At 36.2% G+C, this 16,803-nt stretch overlaps 2 protein-coding genes across 26 annotated transcripts in view; one reads left to right on the top strand and one right to left on the bottom strand.

Moving 5' to 3' along the window:
• TRDN (triadin) overlaps positions 1 to 16,803 on the bottom strand; it is a 392,562-nt gene that overhangs the window by 332,522 nt on the left and 43,237 nt on the right. For all 25 annotated transcript variants that reach the window (XR_010659958.1, XR_010659959.1, XR_010659960.1 and 22 more), the window contains exon 2: positions 2,497 to 2,706. Coding sequence is in view for 19 of the 25 variants with exons in the window: in XM_065911840.1 (XP_065767912.1) it covers positions 2,497 to 2,706 (210 nt within the window). In the remaining 6 variants the exon portion in view is untranslated. The remainder of the gene's footprint in view (positions 1 to 2,496; positions 2,707 to 16,803) is intronic.
• Positions 11,223 to 14,319, top strand: LOC136150933 (ubiquitin-conjugating enzyme E2 N-like). Its single transcript, XM_065911825.1, has 2 exons — positions 11,223 to 11,256; positions 13,865 to 14,319. The coding sequence occupies exons 1-2, from the start codon at positions 11,223 to 11,225 to the stop codon at positions 14,317 to 14,319; spliced, it is 489 nt and encodes a 162-aa protein (XP_065767897.1).

The following is a 16,803-nucleotide window of genomic DNA, read 5'->3' as shown; positions in this document are numbered from 1 at the left end:
AGGTCTAAAGTATAGTGATGGAGACCGTGGCCATGTGAGGAGGAAGCAAATTTATGAGGGGTATGAAGGTTGGCTGGCATACAGTATGGTGATTGATCAGGTGCCCAGCAGATTGAAAAGATGACTTGCAGGTTTCTTTTTGCAGGGAATGGAGAGATGGTTAAGTCATTAATAAACACAGAGAACTGGAGGAAGAGTCTTTGCAAAGAAGATGTACTTAATAAGCACTTCTCGAAAGAAGAAAGAGGTTATTTTTTGCCAATCAAATGTAATACCAGTAACAGAGGCATTATCCATAGTTCCTCATTGCAATAGTCCAAGGAAGCTCTACTGTGGACTATAAGTGTATCTTGCATTCAAATAATCTAACCTGAAAGTCTAATTACATGTAGCTGCTCATTTTATCAAGTAATTAAGGACAAATTCAACAGTAATTTCTTTAGTACACTTATTAAAATATTAACTTTACAAATATTAGATTTACATGCAATTCTAAAATATATCTACTGTAAAAATTGAAGAACTGTATTTTATGACCATATTTGGTTCTAAAATTTGAATGAATGAAATTCTAAAGAAGAAGGGATGAAATATCACAGTCAATTAGGCTCAAGGGAAATGAAATCTCCTGAATGTAACCAACTGATTTTCATTTAAAATTCTAGGTCATACTTTATATTATTCACATTTTAACAGTATATTCTCTTAAGAGCCTGCCTTACACAAAGTATCAAAACAATGGCCTATTTAAAGCAGATGCTGATGGCTCTATATAAACAGCCCTTTTGCTTTGGTTGACATCATGGGACTTGTTTCTCTGTTGTATGATGCACATGCTCACTTTAGCCCAGCTACTCTGCTATGGGGGCAGAGTCAACTCATTCACACCTCCATGTCAATAAATCCAAGCATATATTTTTATGATTTCCCCTTACTCCTACTAGCTTAGTCATTTTACTTAGTTAATTTTTTTTTTTTACTTAGTCATTTTACTTAGTTAAATTTTACTTAGTTACATTTTACTTAGTTAAATGACTAAGTCATTTTACTTAGTCATTTTCTGGCACATATAGTAGATACTTGATGATAATAACTGTTGAATAAGCAAAATACCATAATGAGAAATAGAGGATCACTTAGTGTATAGAATGCAACTTAACAGTTTCTGCGTTCTACTGATTCCACTCCTACTAAAGAAAGAACAGGTGGGTTGGGGGGTGCTCAGTGCAAATATGAACGAGCACATTAAGAGGTTGATGAAATGGTTTTGCTTGTGATACAAAGGCATCAGCATAAACTCATTCATCAATTCATTTAATACTTACAGAGCACCTGACTGACTCCTTCCCTCAAGGAACTCAGTCAATAGAGCATAGCAGATGTGGAAATAAACAAATATAATTTGAAAAATACAAAAAGATCTTGAACAAAGAGATGAACAACATACTCAGACATTGAATAGGCCACAGTGAAAATCTAAATTTCGTTACTTGTGATATTCTTGCATGCGTATGTGCTCAGTCACTTTAGTCGTGTCTGACTCTATGCGATCCTCTGACTGTAGCCAGCCAGGTACCTCTGTCCATGGGATTCTCCAGGCAAGAGTACTGGAGTAGGTTGCCACGCACTCCTCCAGAGGATCTTCCCAACCCAGGGATTGAACCCATGTCTCCTACATTGGCAGGTGGGTTGTTTACTATTAGCACCACCTGGGAAGCTCTGTGCTATACCTATTTCACTTCAAATTATAAAAACACATGGTTGGTCATAGTATCTCATTACAAATTAGAAAACTCAAAATAGGGTATTTTAGTGGGAGGAGCAAGGGCTTCTCGGGTGGCTCAGTAGTAAAGAATTCACCTGCCAATGCAGAAGACATAGGAGATGTGGGTTCAATCCCAGGTTGGGAAGATCCCCTGGAGGAGGGCATGGCAACCCACTCCACTACTTTTGCTTGTCCATGGGGTGGACTGAGTATGCTGAGTGACCGAGTGACTGGGTGTGCATGCAATGGGAGGAGCAAAGAGAATACCTGCGAAGGGAGCTTGGAACCAGATGGTGAGGGGACTTACGCAATTTTCCATTTATCCAAAAGTGCTTTATTTGGTTTGGTTTAGTTTTATGTTACTCCTTACACTTTACTCCTTTATAAAGGAGTACTAACCAAGTATAAGATCTACAAATTATCCTTTATTATTGGTTGATAAAATCCCTATTCCGAAACCAAATATCCATCATCACCATGCTTCAGAATCATTATCCTCATGGGACTACAGTATTCAGCCTTTGATCAGCTCTTCAAATAAGACTGCATTTGAGATCTATGAGGAAAATAGACAAGAAAAAGAAGGAAAGGTGAAGATGGGAACTGGCCCTCAGTGGCCTTCAAGCATGTTTGCAGTAGGATGCTTTATTTGTGGGGTGAAGAGAAACAAAACTCGAGCTGGAGAAAACACTGCTTCTTTTCATGTAAGAGCCAAACTTCACGGACCTTACCTGATAAGTTTTTGTAATCCACTAAGTCAAACATAACAACGGCCACAGCTGACCACGTGATGATGAGAGCGATGACCAGAAGCCAGGCTGCTGGGGAGCTGAACGTTGTCACTATGTCCTCTGTGACTGTCCTCTTCAGCACTTTTCCAGGTGACTTGGGCACAGATCCATTCTTGCTGTCTATCACAGTTGTGGTTGTAGATGCATTTCCTAATCAAACATTTGAGAAAGGAGAATTGCAGTTTAGAATTTCACATCAAATATTGATGACAAAAAACCCTCACAAAACACAGACCATATAAGTATACATAGCTCTTTTACTGCACTTTCTATGGCAGAATACACCTCCTTGGTGGTAGGGGCAAACTCCCTGTCCATTACCACATTTTTACTTCCTCAGCATTTACCCTCCACTCTGATACCCATAGGCCCTCATAATCGGCATTCCTAGTCTCCTAAGTTCCATAAATACTGCCATCCAGGCCACAAACTTTGTCATCACCTTCAATCATTTTTACATCTCCCTTACCACCGCCTTTATCCACTCCCATCAAGGGCAATGGCTTTTTTGGTCAAGTTGCTTTTTAATACCTTTTTCATTTCTTTAGGTTCACATGTCAGGTCTAAATGCAAGCAAAATATCTCCTCTGGGAGAAAAACAAAATCAGGGATAAAATAGTTCAAATGGATGAAAGTCCTTTTGGATATCCTGGTTTAACAGCATAATTGACCCTCTATTGATGTCATTCATTTTTATTTGTGAAAGAGGCACAGAAGATCTAAGAGATTAATGTTGGAAAATCTTATTATATCCAAAACCTTTTTATACTTGCTCTTAAAAGTCTACACATTTATGACTGAAAATTCAAAAATATAAAAAACAGCAAAATAAATAGATAACTATGTGGATTCTTTATTAAACAATAGTTGATTTGTGTTCTCAACACCTCAAAACAACTGTTGACATAGTTCTAATTATACCTACTTTTTGGCACATGCAAACAAATACATAAACATGTTTTATTTGTTCCTGACAAGTCATCATCATACTCTCCATTATTTTTTTACTAGGCGATATATAATAAACATGTTTTCTTGCTGCATGTATTCCATGAAACACCACGTAAGTGGCTACATGCTGTGTCATTCTTGTGGCTATGTATAATTTGGTCAAACAGCATTCTACCCTGGAACATGGCAGAAGTTTTCTCAGCACTTATTAATGATTTTTCTGTTAGGAGAATTTTCTGAACATAGAATTTCCGGGCAAATAAAATAATTACTTTTATATCTTTTGAAAATATATGCATATATTTGAAAGTTTATTTTAGAAAATTGTATATACCAGTGGTCTGTTTCCTTATTCTTGACAACCCTGGGTATTACCAGTGTTCAAAATATGTGTAATCACATAGTAGGATAATTCAACTTCATTGGCAATTCTTTGATTATTAGAGATAAGCTTTTTATATGTTTATTCTTCATTTATATTTTTATCTTGTGACGTTTTTTGTTCATTTTTCTAGAAAGCTCATTTTGGCAGTTTATTAAATTGTGTTCATATGTACATATATATAATGTATATGTAAGCATTTTGTTTAATATATATGTATATGTACATATATAGGTTTCCCTGGTGACTCAGTGGTAAATAATTCAATGCAGGAGACATGGATTCAACCCCTGGGTCAGGAAGATCCCCTGGACGATCCGATGGACAGAGGAGCCTGACTGGCTTTAGTCCATAGGGTCGCAAAAGAGTGGGACACGACTTCATGATTAAAGCAACAACAAATGTACATATACATATATGCATGTGTCTATACTTATATGTACTCACATGTATGCAGGCATGTACACATGCATGTTTAAAAATAAATACACACTTATAGGATAGTACTACTTTAAACCTTTAAAATTACGTTATAATTTTTTTCCTTCAACTGTTTACCTTTTCTTTTTAATGATATTTTATGTATAAACATTTAAAAATTTTGTAACTCATGTTTCTCCTCTAAAGTTGCTGCCTTTGCATGCCCAGAAAGTTGCCCCTCAGGGAGAGCAGGCATATATGATTATATCGATAAACTTTACTCATAGAAAGTTATCTCAAGAGGAAACACAGAGATAATTTGAAATAAATATATCATGTTTTATTTAAGAACAATTGAAGACCAACCAGAAATTACACAAATGTGAAGTAAATGCCTAAGTACTAAGGAGAAAAAACACTTCTAACAATCCAAATATTTTTGCCAACATCACAGCTTAACAACATATTTCATATACTTTAAATATGAGCTACATTGTCTGTAACAATTAAAGAACTACATATCAGGAAATTGAAAATTTTGACTAATCATATTTTAATATACATAAGAAAATATTTTCAATTTTATCTCTAACTTATATTCCCAATTTCTTTTTTTAAAAAGCATATTTTCAAACTTCTTTGACATTAAAATTTTTAAAAATTTTTTTCCATTCCTAACCAGAAACCTTTTTGACATTTTTCACAAAATAAATTTCACCTAAACAGAATTACTCTTAGAATAATCTTCATTATTATCATCATTACACTGACCACCATTTCCACAGGTAGGATTATAACCACCACTGTCCTTAAAAGGAAGGCCTAAAAGTGCAAGATTAACCTTGGAAGCAAAGGTTGAGGGCCTAACTCTTAAATAAATGCAGACATTTATTTCCACTTCATAAGCATATACATTAGGCTAAGACACTTTCAACGAACCAGAAAAAAAAAAATGTTATAATTCCCTCATTGTCTTTTCTAATCAATATATTTTTTTAATATAGGAAAAAAGCAACATGTGCTTTAATTGATTCATATTAATGGATGCTGTTTTACCCCATTAACAAAATTAAGAGAGATGATCAATAAAAATAGTCACTTTTGTTATAGTACAAAAATTATCAGTGTAACTGAATTCTTTAATAAAAGTACAAAAATAAAGTTTGAACCCTCAAACAGATGTGTACACCAGATACTTAAAGTATAAATCCAGTTCATAAGACAATTAGTTGATAGAAGAAATGAAAAAACCACATGCAAAATTAAGTATTCTAGTTAATAAAGTTTTACCCTTTTGTTTCTTTACCCATAAAATGGTAATTACCTCCCCTATATATTAAAAAAAAATAAAATAAATGACATAAAATCTAGAGTGACTAGGGGAAAGAAAATCAAACACATTCAAAGTGAAAGTGAAGTCGCTCAGTCATGTCCGACTCTTTGTGACCCAGTGGACTGTAGCCCACCAGGCTTAAGAATACTGGAGTGGGTTGCCATTTCTTTCTCCAGGGGATCTTCCCAACCCAGGGATCGACCCCAGGTCTCCTGCATTGCAGTCAGATGCTTTAACCTCTGAGCCACCAGGGAAGCCCATACATATATTAGTAGGCATTAATAGCAAACACTTGGAGAAAGAAAGGGCAATCCAGGATTCTTGCCTGGGAAATCCCATGGACAGAGGAGCCTGGTGGGCTCCAGTTCATGGGGTTACAAATAGTAGGACATGACTTAGTGACTAAATAAAAATAATAAACAGACATAACTAGCGCAACTATTTAGAGATGACACTGGTAAATCTAGGTATACATTTTTAAGAGTAAAAAGCTGATGAGAAACATCAGCAGTAAAAACATTTAATTAAAAATTTAAAACAACTTTAGGTATAAATTAACAATAGTAACAATGAATCGCCTTCTCTGAAAAACTATGTGAATACAAATCTCAAACTCCAGAACTCAATTTAGTTGAAATGATACCAAGATGGAAAAATAACTTTAAAAAACAGATTTCACAGACTGTACTTGAGATGGTGTTCAAAGAAGAAAAAATTAGAAAGAGCTCATATCATATCCTCTCATTGATTTTGGTGCCAAATTCCCATCACTTTTAAATGGCAGTTCTGAAAATGGATGAATGGTAGAAGTGCTTTGAAATGCAATTTAAGACTCAAGTGGGGCTACAAGTGAATCAAATCTTTGGAATAATGATTTTCAGCAGAATAAGTGAATTGTAAGTGTTTAGGAGAGGCCCACCTGAAAGCTGATATGTTGCTAATCTCCCGATTTCTAACCTCAGAAGGCTTTCTACTACAACTACATAGAGAACATGGGAAGAATTGCTTTTGCTCTTCAGATTCACTTCAGTGAACTGTGTATTAGAGAGTATTTCTGCAGACATTGTAGTACACAGCTGCTTGGTATCTTGAAACTGAATGAATAAACTTACTGAAATTTGATACAAAATTAGTTGAACCCTGGTCACAGTTTTAAAAGACAGAATATTTTAATATAGTAAGAATTTATACATTTTCTCCTTTTTATCAGAAAAAAATGAGAAACTATAAATTCAGGAAGTAATGCAAGTTTAGAGTTAAAATAGGACTTTTAAATGCTTTAAGAACTGCTTTTAATATATATTCTAAATTTTATTTCACCTTACAGTACTGCCTAAACAATTATGGTACGATACTTTAAAAAAATAAAAAATAAAGTTAACACTAAGCAATTTTTAAAATCTTTTTGATTTCTTTTATCTTCACATCTTCATAAGTTCTACTTAAGAATTAAGATTAAAAAGTGATGAAAATATATTCTGAGTATCCAACAACAAAACCATAAGCAATTTGAAAGTAATCTGAAGGTTATTTTGTTTAAGGAAAATTATGTGTTGCCTTTGTTATGGAAACACACTAGCTTGTACCTTTCAATTTCCATTCACATTTATTTACAGAAGTCACACACATGTACAGCCAAGAGGAATAAAATTGAGGGGAAATAAATTGCCTTCTCTGACAGCTGGTCAAGATAAATGAAAAGAACAGAGTGTGTAATCTGAGATTATTTAATGTTTGAGAAGCACTTTGAAGATGACAAGAGCTAGTTATTGATATGGCAGAAAAAAATGAGAGGTAAATATTACTGAGTAATTTGACATGGGTGATGCTTCTTGAAAGTTGGTGTCTCACAACTGAAGCAGAGCAGTAAGGGTATATGACTATTTTCCATGACTACTTTTTCATTGCTTTCCTTTTTATTTCATACAAATTACTTTGATTGCCAGATAGCCAGAATCAGCTTCAAAGGAAGTGGGGCTCTGACTGGAGGGCCAAGAGGCTCTGCTCTATAAAATAAAATTAGGGGCTGTCTATGTAGTGGTTCCAAAGACCAGCTTCGCAGACAGGTTATGCATTGAAGAATAAATCACAAGCCTTCTGAAAGAACTCGCTTAACCTCCTCATGCCTTGTTAATCAGATGAGGAAACCGCCATGCACATTTGACCATTATTATTCCTCTGGGACAGTAGCAATGCAGTCTTCCAGGATGCTCGAGAAAGACACCCATACTCTAGAATGGTGTAAATAAAATATTGCATATCCACTTCATAAAAGCATTAATTATGAATTCACATTTAATTGTGAGATGCGGTTTATGGAAAATTCTAACACTAAATTTTTTCTTCAAAAATTAGAGAGCAAAGAAGAGAGGGGGAGTATATACTATCCAAGAAAAAAAAATGTTATTTCAAAATTATATTAAGAATGTAATTCCCAATTACAAGAATGACCTTTACTATATTTTTGAGTGTTCCAGAAAACATGCACGTAAGTAACAATTTTGGAGAAACTCTATTGAAAAGATCCTTAAGCAAATAAAGTTGAAGAGTGAAGATTTATACATTTTTTAACTTTTATATTTTATTAATCCTAGTGTTTGAAGAATGTCTATATGTATAAATCCAATCTTGATAACAAACATGGTTATCAAAGGGGAAATGTGGCAGGGAGTGATAAATCAGAAGCCTGGGATGAACACACACTATATATATAAAATAGATAATGAATAAGAGCCTATTATATAGCACTGGGTACTCCACTCAATATTCTGTGATGACCTATATGAGAAAATAATCTAAAAAAGAAATTATATATTTATATGTATAACTGAATCACTTTGTTGTACACCTGAAATTAACACAACATTGTATTAATAAATCAACTATACTACAATGAAAATGTCTATGTATCATATGCATAGAGATCTGTAACAACTAAATCATGCTTCTTCTTGTATATATAAACTGAATGAAAATGGATTTTTGAGGGCAAGAAAAATCATGACAATTCACAAAAACAATCTTTATCAAAATAATTCTAGATATTCTCATTGATATATATATATATATATGTGTGTGTGTGTAATATCAGTAAGCCATGAGTAGTAATTTAACATAATTTTTAGAAGAATGTATATTCTAAGCACTTTAAAAGAAACTATATATTCTTTCAAGGTAAAAACTGCTTTTGTCTTAAACCAGAAACTGACCCCCTGCCAATTTCAATGGAAGTCCTAAATTGCCATCTTTTCCCCCAGATCTGGGCACGTGATTATTATAATATTTCAGAGGATGATTTGGCTACCTACACCACCTGGGAGATGGAGAGATACACACCTCTATTTTATATTATCTACCACCCCTTCCTACCTACCCACTGCCTCCACTCTTCCTGCAAGTGAATTTATTTTTCCAGGGCTGAGATTAGAAAATGAACCCTCCCTCAGCCATAGCAATGGGCCTTTAAGACAAGCCTGGCCATCAGGGTATTTCATCTTGCCCAGGACTGTGAAGGGATGAGGCAATCAAAAACCTCAGTTTTCATGGAACTGATGGAGGACACTCTCTGCTGGGGTTGCCAAGTTGGTAGGATCTGCCAGTCGCTCTCTAGCCCACCAGTTGAAATCTGCTGCTAGATGGAAACAGGCAGAGTCCAGACACCGCCATGTGGGTTCATGGTGCCAGCTATGTTTAGAGCCAGATTGATCACTGGACTTTCCAGTTATATGAGAATATATAAACTCTTTTTTAATTTGGTTGAGTCCACATTACCAGTCATCAGGAATTCTGATTGATGGTTTTGCTTCTGCTAGGAATGTAAATAATTATTTTCCTTCATTTGTTTGTGTCATAAGGAGTGATGATCAGTCAGAATGATCTAAATATGTAGCTTTTCTTTTTTTCTTAAATCATTTCTGAAAGAAAACCTCAAATCTCACTCTTATTTTTTAAGTGGTTGTGCTATTACTGTCCTAAAGAAATGAGGTGTTCTGGTCAAGGTCAAATTTTCATATTAAAGTGCTCTTTCTAGGAAGAACTCCCTTGTGTTCTGGGTGAGAGGCAGGATCTCCCTCCCTGAGAAGTGACCTCTCACTGTGACCTGCTAGCTCACCTCCCCATACTCTTTACTGCCAGGTAATAGATGTCTCTTCTTGTATTGGCACCAGTAAGCCTATTTTTTCCCTACGTTTTGAACTTTTCTTTTTCGACACAGCAGTTCCTCTCCATTCAGTTGAATTTAAAGGTGAAAAGCAATGATAAGTCCATAACTAGAATTCACTTTCTGAAAATGTATTGAACTTAAAATACATTGTTTTACCGATCTAGAGTGGGTAAGGGTTTCTGATGAATTCCTTTTTTATTTCTATTTTTTTTAAAAAAAATAGAAACTCCACTCTTTTTCTTTCAAATTCATTTATTTTAATTGGAAGCTAATTACTTTATAATATTGAGGCAGTTTTTGCCATAAATCGACACGAATTGTCTATGGGTGCACATGTGTCCCCCCTATTCTGAAAGCCCTCCCACCTCCCTCCCCACCCCATCCCACTGGGTTGTCTGAGAGGCACCAGCTTTGAGTGCTCTGCTTCATGCATCCAACTTGCAGTGGCCATCTATTTTACATATGGTAATATACATGTTTCACTGCTATTCTCTCAAATCATCCTACCTTTGCCTTATCCCACAGAGTCTGAGTCTGTTCTTTACATTTGTGTCTCTTTTGCTGTCTTGCATATAGGGTCTTTGTTACCGTCTTTCTAAATTCAATATATATGCATTAGTATACTGTATTGGTGTTTCTCTTTCTGACTTACTTCACTCTGTCTAATAGGCTCCAGTTTCATCCACCTCATTAGAACTGATTCAAATTCATTCTTTTTAATAACTGACTAATATTCCATTGTGTATATGTACCACAGCTTTCTTATCCATTCGTCTGCTGATGGACATCTAGATTGCTCCCACATCCTAGTTATTGTAACCAATGCTGCAATGGACATTGGGGTACATGTGTCTCTTTCAATTCTGGTGAAATTCCACTCTTCAAAGCCAAATTCTCTTTCAAAAATTGCCTCAAATCTCAACTCCATAATGATATTCCCCTGATCTTATTAAGTGAACACTACTGTTCTTATTTACAATTCTATGACATTTTTTATTAACACAATACATGGATGAAATTATCCCAACTCTTCTATAGTTTTTCTTCTGTTTTCAGCAAAGTTCCAGGTTGGAAGCAAGTCATTTACCCTTTCATAGACCTTAGCACAGCACTTATTTTACACAGTGTGGCTGCAATAAATACTTATTTAGTATGAAAAAATTCATAAATTTTGCTAAAGAAAATCAACTAAAGAAAATGTCATGATAAATAGTATCTATTTCTACAGCTAGAACGATCTGCAGGATGCAATGAATTTATAAGAAATAAAAAAAACTTAAAGTGGTCCATTTTCAAGGGTTTTTGGCTTTGAGTGGAAAAATTACTACCAGCTAAACTTGCCTAACAGCTTACTGATGTATGTAGTGTTTGTAAGGATTAGAAAACTGTAAAGTCTGGGCAAACAAAGGGACGGTGGGATGCCTAGGATTTTCATGCGGGCTCATTCTATTGGTGAGTTCAAAACAGAAGAACAGGTATAGGGTTTCACGCAAACTCATTCTATGGATGAATGCAAAACCTAAGAATGGATAGGTGCACAGGAAAGGAGGAAACATGATGTCAGGGAAGGGCCCTCCCAGGAGGAGGGAGGGAATAAACCTAGGCAACATCCTGGAAGACTGTTCACTCCACTGTACTCAGCCAATGAGGAACTGGGGGAGGCAATTGCACTCTAGGAGACAAAAGTGCTTGTTGTAATGACACTGGTTGTGCCTGCTCACCAGACACCCGATCTCGCAAGACCATCATTAAAGCCTTGCTTCCTACTGCACCTAGTGTCTTCAAGTCCATTCTCTGGGTTTGGGCCAGTGGGTTTTATTTCTGACAATTTTGATCCAGAAATAAATATAAACCAAAATATATTTTTATGACATGAGACAATGTTGAATTAAGATATATGTTTACTGATAGAAGTAAAAGCATGTCTATTCAGAAATTTTGCCATATGCAGCAACATAGGTGGGCTTGAAGAGTATTATTCTAAGTGAAATAATTCATACAGAGAAAGATAAATACTGTATGATGTAACTGATACACAAAATCTAAAAATACAACAAACTAGTGAATATAACATAAAAGAAGATTTAAAGATATAGATAACAAACTAGTGGTTACTAGTGGGGAGAGGGGGAGAGGAAATAAAAGGGTGGGAAGCACTCTACTGGGTGTAAGATAGGCTCCAAGTTGTTTTGTACAATGCAAGGAAAATAGCCAATATTTTGTGAGGGTTGTAAATGGAAAGTAAAATTGTATAGAACAAAAAAAAATTAAAGTTAAAAAAATTTTTCAGGGTGCATTTCAAAAGAAGTGGAAGGTTTAGTTGGTCAAAATAATTAATTAAGCCTTCCACAGAGGAGGACACGTGAGTGGTGCAGAGAAAAAGATGTTCAATTTCCTTGACTAAAAAAGCATTTATTTACTAAATAATGACAATAATTAAGAAGAGACACTCCTTTCCAATGAGGCAATTAAAACATTATTAAGGTTGTTAAATCTCCAAAAGGTAAAACATCTGGGAGAGGTTTCTACAAGCAGATTAGGCAGAATAAGTGTGCAGATGACTAAAAGTGCTGAAGATCAAGTTACAAATATGTGCCGGTGCATTTTCCTAGTCAGTTAGGGATCATCACACAATACCACAGGCGGGGTGCCTTAAACAACAGAAATTGATTTTCTCACAGTTTTGAAGGCTGGGAGTCTTAGATCAGGATGCCAGCCTGGTTCGTTTCTGGGGAGGACTCTCTTGCTGGCTTGCAGATTACGGCCTTCTCACTGGGTGCTCACATGGCAGAGAGAGCTCTGCAAGCTCTACACTGTCTCACTATATAAGGGAACTAATTTCATTATAAGGGCTCTACCTCTATGACTTAACCTAAACCTAATTACCTCCAAACACCTTATCTCCAAGTATCATCACACGGAGGAATAAACAGGGCTTCAACATGTGAACGTGGGGGACAAAATTCAGTCCATAGCCTGCAAGTTTCTGTTTGATTATTTAAAAATTACTGAAACAAATGTTAATATAATTAAGCTTAATAGACAAAGCTATTTTAATAGAGCTATATCTTTCATACTAAATTAAAGGAAATCATGGCCATGGCCCCATACTACCAGTACATGCCCAAGTAACCCAAATCAAAATGTCAGTGGAAAAGCTTAGTGATGGAAATTAATCAACAAGAGCCATGATGTGACTTTTTCATGGCAATGATTTTGAGAGAGTCAATCAGATTCATTTCAGGAAAATAACTCATCCTGACTTCATGAGCCCAGAAATTCTCATGCAAGAAGATAAGTCATTTTGGTGTCTGATTTTCTCAGTTTGAAGTTTGAATACGAGATTGACAGAAAATCTCCCAAATTCTGTGGATTCAATTTTAGGCAAAGAAATGTTAGACCCTGGTTCCTAGCAAATATGATTTAAATAGAATAGATATAAGATCCATGAGCTATATTTAGTTCTTTTTAGAAATTAATCTTCTAGTATTTTATGTTTGGGTTGACATGTTTTCTTCCTGTGCCAAATATATATAATTGAAATGCTTTACCTAGCTCTGGAAATTTTCCTGCTAAAGAGCCCCACTGTCATTGAATTACAAACCCCTTGAAAGAGAAAAGGACTGAGTAATGAATCTGCTATTTCGATTTGGGAAAAAATCCTAAATTCAATGCTTCAACATCACTAACTTTCCACAACTTTTTTGCTCAAATGTGTGTTTTTTACTTTATTTTTATTAAATTTTCATGGAAATCAACTCTTCTATAAGAATTAATTATCTCCAGCTGCTTTTACCTCAGAGGAGTCCGAATCCTAGCAATGTGGTGTCACAATAGCTTTAACTTTCTTTCCATTAAGAGAGTGTAACGGTCCTCCCTGCCCCGAAAGAGCACACAGCATATTTAGACTTTTTTCATTTGAAGGTACTCTGTAATAATAATAATGACTTCAAGGAATGCTACTGCTTAAAACTATAGTCATATAAAAATGATTGGTTTCTCGGCGTGAGGAGAGCGGAGCCGGAGAGGAGACCAGAGGCCGAGCTCGGGATCTGACAAGATGGCCGGCTGCCCCGCAGGATTATCAAGGAAACCCAGCGTTTGCTGGCAGAACCAGTTCCTGGCATTAAAGCAGACCCAGATGAGAGCAACGCCCGTTCTTTTCATGTGGTCATTGCCGGCCCTCAGGATTCCCCATTTGAGGGAGGGACTTTTAGACTTGAACTATTCCTTCCAGAGGAATACCCAATGGCAGCCCCTAAAGTACGTTTCATGACCAAAATTTATCATCCTAATGTAGACAAGTTGGGAAGAATATGTTCAGATATTTTGAAAGATAAGTGGTCCCCAGCACTGCAGATCCGCACAGTTCTGCTATCGATCCAGGCTTTAAGTGCTCCCAATCCAGATGATCCGTTAGCAAATGACGTAGCGGACCAGTGGAAGACCAACGAAGCCCAAGCCACAGAAACAGCTAGAGCATGGACTAGGCTACATGCCATGAATAATATTTAAATCGCTTCGACCCTCAAGTGTGCATCACTTCTCCTCTTCTGCCAAGACTTCTTCCTTTTTTGTTTGCATTTAATGGACACAGTCTTTGAAACATTACAGAAGAAAAACCCAGACATCTTCAACCCTTTGGTGATTAAATGCACATTAGCAAATCTATGTCTTGTCCTGATTCACTGTTGTAAAGCATGAGCAGAGGCTAGAAGTACCATCTGGATTGTTGCGAAACGTTTAAAAGCAGTGGCGCCTCTCTGCTTTTATTCATTTCCCCCATCATGGTTTAAGTATAAAGCACTGTGAATGAAGGTAGTTGTCAGGGTTAGTTGCAGGGGTGTGGGTGTTTTTCTTTATTTTATTATTATTTTTTTTTTCTGGTGGGGGGAAGGTAGTTTTATTTTAATTTTATGGGCTCCTTCCCCCCTTTTTATGGTGATCTAATTGCATTGGTTAAAAGCAGCTAACCAGTTCTTTAGAATATGCTCTCTAGCCAAGTCTAACTTTATTTAGATGCTGTAGATGGACAAGCTTGATTGTTTGAGCCAAAATGGGAACATTAAACAGACATCACAGCCCTCACTAATAACATTGTGACCTTGCTGTCAAGTGTAGAATTCTCCCTTCAAGAAAAAGCTTGTGACCATTTTGTCTGGCTTGTCTGGAAACTTCTGTAAATCTTATGTTTTAGTAAAATATTTTTTGTTATTCTAAAAAAAAAAAAATGATTGGTTTCTCACACTGCATCATCTACTTTCAGGAAACTTAAGGAAATGCAAGAACTTTCAAGTTCTTTCAAGAAATGCAATACTTCTTTCAAGTTTACTTCTCTGAGTGAATTTTTAGGCAATTATTTCATGAATCAAGCTGGTTTATTTTTGACATAGTTAATGTTAGCCACAGTCATGTCCGACTCTTTGTGACCTGTCGTCTGGCTCCTCTATCCATGGATTCCTCCAGGGAAGAACACTGAAGTAGGTAGCCATTCCCTTCTCCAGAGGATTGTCTTGACCCAGAGATCAAACTCAGGTCTCCTGCATTGTGGGTGAATTCTTTATCATCTGAGCCACCAGGGAAGCCGTATTTTTGACATGGTGTTGCTTTAGTCTCTAAGTTGTGACTAACTCTTTTGACTCCATGGACTGTAGCCCGCCAGGCTTCTCTGTCCATGGGATTCTCCAGGCAAGAATACTGGAGTGGGTTGCCATTTCCTTCTCCAAAGGATCTTCCCGACCCAGGGATTGAACCCAGGTCTCCTGCATTGCAGGCAGGTTCTTTACTGACTGAGCTACAAGGGAAGTCCACATTTTTGACATACTTATATATAAATAAGGGCTTCCCAGGTGGCACTAGCAGTAAAGAACCTGCCTGCTAATGCAGGACATATAAAAGACACAGGTTCCATCCCTGGGTGGGGAAGATCCCCTGGAGGAGGACATGGCAACTCACTCCAGTATTTTTGCCTGGAGAATCCCCCAGACAGAAGAGCCTGGTAGGCTACAGACCATAGGATCACAAAGAGTCAGACACAGCTGAAGCAACTAGGCACACACCACACAAATATAAATAAAAGTAAACCTGTGTTTTCTATTTATAAGGAAATTTGTATCCACTGGTTGGAAAAGTAGTGATAATTCAATAGCATAAAATTTTCATATGTGCATGTACATGGATAAGGACATTTTAGAGTATATAATCATTAAGTAGGGACATAACTGATTTTATTGAGTACCTCAGGAGCTTTTAAAATAAATAAAAACTACAATGATGTACCATTGTTTTCATGCATCTGTAATTATTGGTAATATAAACTGACACTGTCTATGGTCACTCCAGAATTAATGCTATTGCCATATTTGGATTAAAAGCAGACACAGATTTTTTTTAAAGTTTTTATTGGAGTACAATTGATTTAAAATGCATTAGTTTCTGCTTTACAGTGAACTGAATCAGTTATACCTATACATATATCCATTCTTTTTTAGATTCTTTTTCCATACCAGTCATTACTAAGTACTGAGAAGCGTTTCCTATGCTGTACAATAGGTCATTCTTAGCAATTGATTTTATATATTGTAGTGTATGTTGATCAATCCCAATCTCCCAATTTATCTCTCCCTCCTCCTTGTTCTTTCCCCCCTGGTAACCATAAGTGTGTCTTTTACACCTGTGACTCTATTTCTGTTTTGTAAATAAGTTCCTCACCAGGTTCCTCTATTCACAGAATTCTCCAGGCAAGAATACTGGAGTAGGTTGCCATTTCCTTCTCCAGGGGATCTTCCCAACCCAGGGATCGAACCTGGGTCTCCTGCATTGCAGGCAGGTTCTTTACCATTTGAACCACTAGAGAATCCCAAAAATACCCTTCTGTATCTGCATGGTTTCAAATGGGGGAAACTTTCATGTTAGGGGAATGTCATAACCACTACACTATGGAAACCAAGTAAATAAGTTCACTTGTACCATTTCTTTAGATTCTATATATAAGTGATA

Source organism: Muntiacus reevesi, chromosome 19, assembly GCF_963930625.1.
Source record: "Muntiacus reevesi chromosome 19, mMunRee1.1, whole genome shotgun sequence".
Lineage (NCBI taxonomy): Eukaryota > Metazoa > Chordata > Mammalia > Artiodactyla > Cervidae > Muntiacus > Muntiacus reevesi.
This window is presented reverse-complemented; position numbering and strand designations above follow the sequence as displayed.